This window comes from Brassica oleracea, chromosome C3, assembly GCF_000695525.1.
Source record: "Brassica oleracea var. oleracea cultivar TO1000 chromosome C3, BOL, whole genome shotgun sequence".
In the NCBI taxonomy this organism is placed as follows: domain Eukaryota; kingdom Viridiplantae; phylum Streptophyta; class Magnoliopsida; order Brassicales; family Brassicaceae; genus Brassica; species Brassica oleracea.
The window spans coordinates 50,666,931-50,678,129 of record NC_027750.1 but is presented as its reverse complement, the minus strand read 5'-3'; the positions used below and the strand labels follow the sequence as shown (position 1 = coordinate 50,678,129).

Below are 11,199 nucleotides of genomic sequence, written 5' to 3'. Positions count from 1 at the left end.
TTTTCCAATTTTTCGTGAATGTGTTTTCTCCGCAAGATTCTTCGTAAAAATAAATCTTTTTCTAAGATTTATTTTTCGTAAAAACGTTCATGCCAATTTTTACGGACTTTCAGACATTGATTCCGTTGTGACCGATTTTGACCCCAACACTCGCCGGCGAGTCGACAGGCAACGCGGCCGTGCTCACCGGGCGAGCTGTCCCGTGTTACGGCCGAGCTCGCTGGCGACTCGACTGGCAATGCGGCCATGTTCGCCGGGCGAGCTGGCCCGTGTCACGGCCGAGCTCGCCGGCGACTCGACCGGCAACACGGCCGTGCTCGCCGGGCGAGCTGGCCCGTGTCGCGGCCGAGCTCGCCGGGCAATCCGTTTCGGCTGTTCGTTTTCTCGGCTTTTGAAGTTTTGACCGAGATTCGGTTTTTCTACGTGACCGATTTTGACCCCGACATGTATAAAATGTAAACTAGTTACTGTGTTTGGTTGTTGCATGAATCCTAAGGATGGAGTTATTAAAAATGTATTATTTTCTCATTTATGTTTTTATATTTTTATTATACGTTACTTGATATCTAACATCAAAAATCAGAAATGATTAGAGAGCCCATAGTTAGATACCAAAAAACCGCATTAAAAGGTTTAAAATCTGGTCTGGTTTTTAATTTGATGTAGAATAATTCAAACGAGAGATTCATGTACGGTTAGCGCAGTCGGTTAGAGTGATACGACATTAGAGAATCTGAATTCTAGTCTTTTGCCCAATATTTAGAGAGTTAGGACTTATGGTTTTGCTAACCATTCAAAAAAAAAAAAAAGCAAATTATCTGTTTTCTTTAATCAAAGAAATCACATTAATTAGAATCCCTTAAGAAGCCAATGCTAGTCTTTTAATAGAAAGTCCATGCAAAGCTTCTCTCGTCAAACAAAAGTATTTCCTACGGAGTAGTTCCAAGTCTTTTTCAACTTTTCAAGCAACTCTTTGTTTAGCTTCTAAACTTTGGAAGCTCACAAAAAAAGGTCAAGATCTTGGTTGTATTAGCTTTGAGGCCGACACGTAAACACAACTCACCCAACAACGACCCTCTTTTTCATCTTTTCATGCTGTTCACGAGAAAGAATGATAGTTGATACATCCCTTCTTCTTTCATTTACATCATTGCAATTCTTAAATTATCATCATATATTATAAACACACAAAGAGAGACTAATTTGGCGTTGCCCACCAACCTAACTTCCCTTCTACTTCATCAACTAATTTAAGAATTGTAATGATGTAAATGAAAGAAGAAGAGATGTATCAACTATCATTCTTTCTCGTGAACAGCATGAAAAGATGAAAAAGAGGGTCGTTGTTGGGTGAACACGAGTAGTTGATGAAGTAGAAGGGAAACAAAACGAAACAACCCCTTCCAAAAACCCGCAGCAAGTTTATGTAAAAAAGAAGTCAGTTAACTCAACCTCAAACCCTTTTCAAGCTTTAAGTGACCCTGATTCCTTGATGCCTAATCCAATTCCTTTAGGACCTTTAGTGCCACCAGTTCCTGGCCTCGACCAAATGTTAATAGACCATCCTCCTGATATTTCTTCATCTAGCTCCCCACCCTCGCATGACCTTCCTCCAAGACCATCCCTAAAACGATCCAGTTCATCCCCAACTTTTTCACCATCTCACTCCTCCAACCCTAACCCTTTTGTCCAGAACCAAGATCACTGATTACCATCCAATCTCCTGTTTGAACACGGTGTATAAGGTTATTTCTCGACTACTGGTGTCTCGACTCAAGCCTATTCTTCTTAAGTTAATTCTTCCTAGCCAAACAGCCTTTGTGAAGGACAGATTACTTGTAGAGAACACTACTCTAGCAAGTGAACTAGTCAACGGGTATCACAAAAACAAAGGAGCTAAAAGAATTACCATAAAAGTCGACATCGCCAAGGCTTTTGATACTCTCTCTTGGGATTTCATCCTCTCTTGTCTTCAGGGACTTCAACTCCCATCAAAGTTCATCTCCTGGATCAAAGCCTGCATCTGCACAACCTGCTTCATGGTGGGTTATAATGGTATGGTTAACAGTTATTTTAAAGGCAAGAGAGGACTCAGGCAAGGAGATCCTCTGTCTCCTTACCTCTTCATCATGGCAATGAATTGCCTATCTATGATGTTAAACCAAGCAGCTGCAAATGAAAGGATAAACTACCATGCCAAATGTGATGCAATGAAACTTACCCATCTTTCTTTCGCAGATGATCTACTAATTTTCATCGATGGATCTTTGAGGTCAGTCCAAAATGTGCTTCAGGCTCTCAAGGAGTTTGAAGGTCTGGTCTCGCTGTCAGTCTCCAAAAGACAAGTTTCTATGCCTCGGGGTTGTCAGAACAAGAAATAAACACTATCCAAGCTTCGACTGGAATGGTCAATGGTACGCTTTCTTTCAAGTATCTAGGAGTACCACTGAATTCCAAGAAGCTCTCATTGGCAAACTGTGAACCACTGCTTCATCAGGTGAAAAATCACCTATCCTCTTGGGCTGTCAAGACTCTATCATTTGCAGGACGTCTGCTTCTGATCAAAACAATCATTGCCGGGATCACAACGTTCTGGTGCTGAGCATTTATCCTCCCTAAAGCCTGTATCAAAAAGATCAACTCAATGTGCAGGTTTTTCATCTGGAAAGGAAACCTAGAGGGTCACCACTCTGCTAAAGTAGCTTGGGAAACAGTAACATTAACAAAAGATCAGGGAGGTCTAGGAGTCAAAGACCTTCTAATCTGGAACAGAGCTTGCTCAGTGCGCCTCATTTGGATCTTTTTTTCAGAGAAGACTCGGTTTGGGCAGCTTGGTTTAAAGAAGTGATTCTCAATGGTTCCCTGCATAACTACTGGACAGTAAAGCCTAGTCAGAAATACTATTGGTTAGTAAATAAACTAATCAAGCTGAGGTCAGAAGTGTTTCCCTTAATAAAAATGAGGCTCGGTAATGGACAGTCAGCTCGTTTTTGGCTGGACAACTGGGCTCCAAATGGTTGTATCTCTTCACTGCAGGCTTCCTCCGGGTCACGCCTAGGAATCCCACTGAACGCTACTATTGCATCCCTGAGCATAAATGGAAATTGGAACCTTCCGCCGGCAAGATCAGAAGCGATGTTGGACCTGTACACTTTCATTACCACAATAGTCTTAACAGAGGAACAAGATTACTATGACTGGGAAGTACAAGGAAAGATAACTGCAAAGTTTAGTACTGGAGATCTCTATACTCACTTGAGAGGAGACTTTCCGGACCAAGCCTGGGCTCCTGTTGTCTGGTTCACCCGGTCCATCCCAAGACACTCTTTTCACTCATGGCTGATGATCTTGAACAGATGTCCCACCAAAGACAGAATGCTTCGTTGGGGATTCCAAGTTGACCCGAATTGTCTCCTCTGTAACTCCCGGCTAGAATCAAGAGACAATCTCTATTATGATTGCTCCTATAGTTTTGATCTCTGGACTATGATAGCAACTAGATGCAGGATAACTCCTCGACGGACTTGGGATGAGACAATCAATCAGATGCAAGCGCTGGCTCCACAAAAAGCAAATCGTCTCCTAACCCTTCTTTCATGGCAGGCAAGTCTCTATTGGATCTGGAACGAGCGACTCTCTCGTCTGCATACTAACACTTTCCGATCGGCTGATGTACTCTTCACCATCATTGATCGACAGATCAGAAACAAAACACAGAGCTTCAGGGAATCAAACCCTTCCCTCTCCTCTGCTATGTACCAACGATGGATTGACACCACCACTCATTGATCTTCTTCATCGTGATCTGTTTCCTCCTCTCCTGCTATGCAAACTGATGTCGGAAGCGAGACTCTCCGTTCATCCTTCTACTTGGGCCATTGGGCTTCACAACAACATGAAAGTTCCAAATTGAGATTCTAGGTTTTATTTTATGGGTTTTACTGGCATTTGCCTTCTCAACACTAGCCCATTGGGTTTGCACCTTTTTTTATTTTCTAGTATTAATGAAAGCCAGTTTACAAAAAAAAAAAAAAAAAAAAAAAAAAAAAAACAAAACAGGCTTGAACTTCGTTTTAAATATCTAATGGGCTTTTTAGTTCGTTTTGAACTTTGTTTCATTTTGTTTCATCTCTACTCGTGTTCACCTTTGTTCAAACATCTATAGTTTATAGGGAAGTTTCGAAATTCGTTTTAAATCTCTAATGGGCTTTTTACTAAGTAGATAACGAACTTTTTTGGACTCAAAACTATATGGGAAAATAAAAGTATCTCAACTAAATTTTTCTAAGCATTTTAATATCCAAAATTTTTTCTACCTACTTTAATACCCGAACTAATTATTTTACCCATTTTAATGCACAAACTTTAAATCTATGCCCATTTTAATACCTAAACTTTGTTTTTTTTAATGAAAAAGGTTAATAAGTTACAAACAATTTTTTTTTAAATCTCTAAAATTCACAAAACACTCTAAAAATTCTAGTTTTATTTTAAGTTCTAGAAATAAAAGTAATTAAATTTTGGATAATCTTAAATTGTGTAATAAAATTTTCAAGTTTTAAATACCAAATTTAGTTTACTTTTTGAAATAGAAAATAAATTTTATTTATTTTTCCTTCAAAATTAAGTTTTTTAAATATAAAAACTTATCCATAATTTATTTACTTTCTTTCCTTTAACTTAAAATAAACGTAAGAATTGTAAAGATTTTTTCTTAAAATTTGGATATTTTTTAAAATTTCGTTTGAACCTTATTTACATTTTTTGATTAAATAAACAAAGTTTGGATATTAAATGGGCACAATTTTAAAATTTTATGTATTAAAATGGGCAAAATAATTAGTTGGAGTATTAAAGTGGCTAGCAAAAAAGTTTGGGTATAAAAAGCTTAACAAAATTTAGCTGGAGTAGGAATTTTCCCAAACTATATTATGCGTTTGTATTTTATAGAATTCATATAAAATTATTCTATTAAGTAGTTATATTTGTAATGAAGAAGATGAAAATGATTTTATATTTCAAATATTTTATGCTCAAAACTAATCATTTCAGGTGTGTCATACAACACAAAAATATCATCGAATTCAAAAATTATTAGGTGATAATTAAACAATTTATTAGAAATTAGTGTTTAAATACTGTTTAACTCATTTTTAAAATCATTTTTATCTATATGATTTTCTGATTAATCAATTGATACTTAAGTACTGTCTAAAACGATTTTTAAAACACATTTATCATCTGAAACATATGTAACAGACCAGATGCTAAATAAAAAATGGTTCTTATTTATATCCACATAACTTTTTTTTGGTAAAATATATGCATCAGTTCTGATTAGAATCGACTCATTTAACTTTCACTGTATATGCATCAAAATAGTTAATTCTAAGCACAACTGAAGACAAAACAAAAAGAGTTACATTAATAAATGTTTTCTTAAATAACTTTAGAATGAAAATTCCGAGAGAACAAAAGAGAAAAGAAAGATTGAAACAATGGTGGAATAATAAACAATGGATGATAGAAACAAGACAACAAGGAAGATGAAGCCGTAAAACTCTACCTCTGACCACCTCCCATAACATTATCACGCCTTGATCCCAACGTCATCATAATCTTAAACTCCTCAAAATCAATCGTCCCATCTCCATCCTTATCCACGCCACCAATCATCTTCCTACACTCCGCGATCGAACACTCATCTCCAAGACTCCTCAGAACCTCATGCAGCTCCTCCGCCGATATAGACCCGTTCCCGTCGATATCATAGACCGAGAAGGCGTCCTTCAGATTCTCCAACACCTCGTTCTGATCCATCCCTTTCGTGTTGAGCTCAACGAACTCCTCGAAGTTTATGTAACCGTCTCCTTTACGGTCGATATCTGTTATGGCCTTCTGCAACACCTCCTCTGGAACCTCGTGGCCTAGACTTGTCATTATTGCACCAAGCTCTTTGGAGGAGATCTTACCGTCTCCGTTCACGTCGAATTTTTTGAACACGGCTTCGAGTTCTCTGATCTCTGTTTTACCTGAGCGTGCCTTGTGCAGGAAGGGAGAGTCTGCTCCGGTTCTAGACGCCGAACCGTTGGATTGATTTTTGTTGTTTGACATGGTTTCAAATCTCTGTGAGAAAAAAAAGAATCAGGAGTTTAGAGAAATATCCGTATTTGTTGTGATTCCAAAGGAAGCGGATGAATCTCTGGATCGCTAACTATTTTGGGATTCCCTTTCCGACAAAAATTACACAAATGGACTTAGTTGTGTTTGTTTTGTCATAATTTAAAAATGGATATAGGCTATTAGATAAAAGTATTTTGGAAATGGGAAAATAGAGGTGGGAGGCATGTTGATGAGAAGAGCTTGAGGTCATGCGTGAAGTACTGCTCTCCCAGTACTGGTCAATAATTACAAAGTCAATAACATGGTCATTATTTCCCTATTTATAATCATATTAATTATCGGTTTTGTTTGCAAGGATCATGCAAATACCAGCTCGTCCCTCAAAACATGTATTGATCTTTTGAGATCACAATACCACATGAGCGTGGCTACCACTGAGTCCACTTTCACTTCCACCAACATGTAGATTCTCTAATGTAATCTTGAGTGCATCTTGGTCTCCATAATGTTGTAGAAGATGCATCTTATGGTATGCCTTCCTTTTCTTGAAGCAAAAGAAAATAGCAAATCCAACAAAAAGCAAACCCGTCACAGTGACACTATTAACAGAACCCACAATGTTTGCAACATCTATAACATCTATCTTATTAAAATAGAATTACAATTATAAATTAACCTTAGTTTTTTTTAATTTATTTACATCTCAATGCCACTGAAGTAATAAATTTACCTATTTTTAGTATTCTTGTCTTTTATAGTTTAATGAATGCATTTTCCTAAAATAAAATACAACAAATTATGTTCTACTTATTTAATTAAGGAATACTTCCTATAATCAAATTAAATAATAAATTACACTTAATCAATACCAAAATATAACAAAATGTTCATTATACAGACTGGTTATTTTTTTATTTTGGTATATCAACTACGTTTAAAAACATAGAAAATGTTATAAAAAATACATAATATAAAACACATCTATCTTATTAAAATAGAAGTACACTTATAAATTAAATCTTAGTTTTTTAATTTATTTACATCTCAATGCCACTGAAATAATAAATTTGTACTACAAGAAAATACTAGTATAGCAACACTAACAAATTATTGCAAAAAGTCGATATTTTGTTGCAAACATAGTTATTGTAACGAAGTTTCAACATGTTTTATTTTGTTGCTGATTGAGTGTTGCAAAATCATATTTGTTGCATGAATATTGCAAAATTTGCAATAAATTATGTTCTTGTTATATGTGTTGTATTAACGTGATGAAAAAAATGTAGCAAACTTAAAGCAATATTACAACGTTTGTTTGCTACTCCACGTCGTTGTAAATCATTGCTACAAAACACATAGCAAGCACTATTGAAAATTTCTAACAACTATTTATTAAGACCTCTTTCGACTATAAATATATATTGTAGATTTTTTTGTAACAATAATAAAAACAAAAAAAAATTAAAAATATTATATGCAACCATTTCCTTATTTAATTGTTACCACAAATTATAGTCCAATGCAATGTATGGTTGAATTGTTTATTTTGTAATGTTCATTTTTTTTTTCACGGGTATAATTTTTTGTTTTTAATTTTTTGACTTGATTAATTAAAATCATAATAAGCTGGTTAGTTGAATAAAAATCATATTAAACTGATTATTAGATAGATTTTGTGACAGCTAAAATAACCATATTTTAAAGAATTAAAGACGAAACCACCCAGCAAATTATAATAACTTAAAAAATTCACACTAAATAAATATAAAATACAAAAAAAATGAGGGATTATTTTTTACACCGAAAAAATACTTTTCCTTATTTTCTATATTTCTTCAAGCTTCTCTATCCTTTTTGTTGAATGCTGCACTTGGAAGATCTTTTTTAAAGATAGCAGAAAATCCACCATTGATTAGAATGACTGCTAAACACAAGAAGAATGTAATTAAGAAAAATAATTTATAATTCACTCAAAAGAAATAATTATAAGCCTCAGAGACAAACCTGGTATTTTGCACTCGAACACATCTAATGTGATCTGATCTCACAGACTTTTTGACGACTGAACATACATTAAATTAACTGAAATAATCTGACTCAATTAAAAGCTAAAACACAGGTTTGTGTGTTATCTTGATCTGAGAACATATACCAACAAACACACGCCTGATCCTTATACTCATCCAGTGAAATTGAAAATGGTATAGTAAATAGAGAAACGTATGTGTGTGGTTTATAATTATAGATAGATATTTGGGCTCTGTATCCCTTTTTTATTATTTGAACCTTTTTTATTATTTGAGGAGCAATGATAAAAAATAACTTTGGCCTCATGTGTTTATTACATGTGTGCCATTTCCTAGGTGTCACCACCACATGCACTCTCACCTCATTTTTTAAAAAGCCCTTTATCAACTAGAATAATTACAAACAAATGCCACTGATCATTACATTATACTATAAGATTTTCGGATTTCAAAAAAAACCTTCAGATTATGTTTGTGGTAAGTCATTTACGCTTGATTACATTCGGATTTCAAAAAAAAAAACGGGGATTTAATTAAGGCAGCATATTAACTCCTTCCAAAGAGAGACTTTATGGTTTGTTCGAAAATTTGGAAGTGGTTCATTTAAATAAGGCAACAAAATATACGTTTGTGGTAAGTCATTTACGCTTGAGTACAATATTTGATTCTTCAAACTTCGTACAACTAAGTTCTTTACGGTTTGAATTGGTTATTTTAACCTGTACGAATGTTCATATCATAACCTGTACAAATGGTCATATCTAATCTTGCAACAAGTAAACCATGTTTATCATAATGTTCATATCAAATCGTTTATAATAATGTTCATATCATAACCTGTACGAATATTCATATCAAATCGTTTTATGATCTTTTCGATTCAATTCATCGAAAATCCCTTTATTATTTCCAACACTTAATGCTTCAAAATTTAAAGGAAACACAATTGAATTGTTAACGTATTCAAGGAAACAAAATTCAAAGAATTGAAATACTTACCTTAATCGATCGGGGAATATTTCTGAAATATATTTTGCGTGACCATCACTGAATTTTCTTACCTAGTTCACGTCCAGGCATCACGTAATTTTCAAAACAGGGAACTGGTATGTACAATATTAATTTCAAGACATTAATATCGGTTTCACAAATGACTTTGGCGTGGTGAGGAAAGACCACTTGCCTCCGTTCATATATAAATAGTAGAGGTGTTCGTTTACATCTCCTCACCATTGCCTCCTTCTCTGAACTCCTTTAGCATTACATTTCTAGCAAACACAAAAAACTAACTCTGTTGCCGACTTGATAATCCGCGCCCTGCAGGTGGGGTTGGCAAATTAATTGGGGACAGGGTAATCTATTGTATTTATTGTATATAATAAATCTTTTGGAGCTGATATTATATGTATATCTTGCTAATATTTTTCATATTTCATAAGAAGGCCGACTTAAGAAGGTTACTAACATTGATGGGTTTTCCAAAATTGTCTTCGACCCCACTGGTGTTCCAAAAATTGATGCTTTACGACTGAGGTAATACATGCATTCACATATTTTGTTAAATAATATTTTTAATTTCTCAAGATGATCTCTTTGCTATTGCTCATAATAGGATTTCAAACGAAGACTTCTGAAAGCATTATTGACAGCAGTTATTTTGTTTCTATTTTTCATTTTCTTTTGTTTTCTGATACATTGTTCTTTTTATATTTTATTAGACTATTGCTTATGTTTCATTTAATATTATATTTATAATTTACCCGCATGCAAACAAATATACAATTTAATTTCAAAGTCTATCGCATATAAATTTATATTAACATACTAAAATTCTTAGCTATAATCCGTATTTTCTTACATATATTTTTCTTACTATGACTTTAACTTTTATTATGTCTACATATTAAAAGTTATAATACTTTAAAAATCTTCTCGCTCCGCACAGGGCACGAGTTATCACCTAATTAGTTTGTATTACAGAGAAAGCTTGGAATATATATAGAGACAGAGAAAGCAGAATGCCAAATATTTGATCCAGATTTGTACTTATCTAAAGAAGATTATGGATTGTTTGATAACTGAAATATCAAGAAGGTTGTTATTAGTTTGATTAGAATATTTGTTCTAGTTTTAAATATTTCAAATGAAAATTCAACGTGGAATTAGGCTATGCAATATTCTTTTGTCAGTTGTGGATATGCACAAAACCTAATCATTATGAAAATATGTATTGAGCTGAATCAAATGGATATAAAATAGACCAAAAACCATTCATCAATCTCAAATCATACTTAGGTTTTTAAGAAAAAGTTAGTATAGCAAGCCAAAACCAATTAATTTATATATACGTATTTACCAAATATCAACACCTGAACCAAATAAAAACAAAACTAACAACAAGTTCTGATTAGGAGTTACAAAATCCAAAAATATAAAAAATTTACACTTGTCATAAGAGTTCTTCTAAATTGTAGCATATTTGTCACATGTTTTTAACGCAAAAGAATGTCAACTCATTATCGTTGAATAGTTATCACAAATTTAAAACATACGTACATATGTAAAAAAGCGTATTGCAAATTTGCAATATAAGTTGAAACAAACCATTTTTGTTATGATTTTTCAATAAAAATGAGATAAAATTGTGATGTGTGGTCATCATTACAAAATATTTACAAAAATTGTTGAAATTTTAACAAAAAATAAAAGTTGCAAAATTATGTTGCAATATCCAACTATTCTTGTAGTGTTACCTACCTTTTAGTATTTTTGTCTTTTATAGTTTAATTAATACATTTTCCTAAAATGAAATACAACAAATTATGTCCTACTTATTTAAGGATTACTTCCTATAATCAAGCTAAATAATAAATTACACTTAATCAATACCAAAAATATAACAAAATGTTCATTATACGGACTGGTTATTTTTTATTTTGGTATATTAACTATGTCTACAAAAATTGAAAATGTTAAAAAAATACATAATATAAAACACATCTATCTATCTTATTAAAATAGAAGTACACTTATAAATTAACTCTTAGTT

The 11,199-nt window shown here is 33.6% G+C and overlaps 1 protein-coding gene and 1 long non-coding RNA gene across 3 annotated transcripts; both read right to left on the bottom strand.

Moving 5' to 3' along the window:
- Positions 1–804: 804 nt before the first annotated feature.
- LOC106335805 lies at positions 805–3,867 on the bottom strand. Of its 2 annotated transcripts, none has more exons than XR_001268775.1 (5): positions 3,256–3,867; positions 2,756–3,144; positions 2,222–2,622; positions 1,910–2,032; positions 805–1,723 (listed from the first exon to the last, which is right to left on the bottom strand). It is a non-coding gene; the product is annotated as an uncharacterized LOC106335805 (long non-coding RNA). The 2 variants fall into 2 exon arrangements; XR_001268774.1 differs by having other exon boundaries at positions 2,756–3,151; positions 3,256–3,866.
- A 1,601-nt stretch (positions 3,868–5,468) lies between these two features.
- On the bottom strand, positions 5,469–6,241 carry LOC106335804 (probable calcium-binding protein CML25). The gene has a single exon (XM_013774420.1). It carries the CDS (start codon positions 6,112–6,114, stop codon positions 5,563–5,565), a length of 552 nt encoding a protein of 183 aa, XP_013629874.1. The 5' UTR covers positions 6,115–6,241; the 3' UTR covers positions 5,469–5,562.
- Between the last annotated feature and the right edge of the window lie 4,958 nt (positions 6,242–11,199).

What these genes read in the sequence shown, in the direction of transcription:
- LOC106335804 (XM_013774420.1), bottom strand. Translation starts at nt 6,114, where the DNA reads ATGTCAAACAACAAAAATCAATCCAACGGTTCGGCGTCTAGAACCGGA.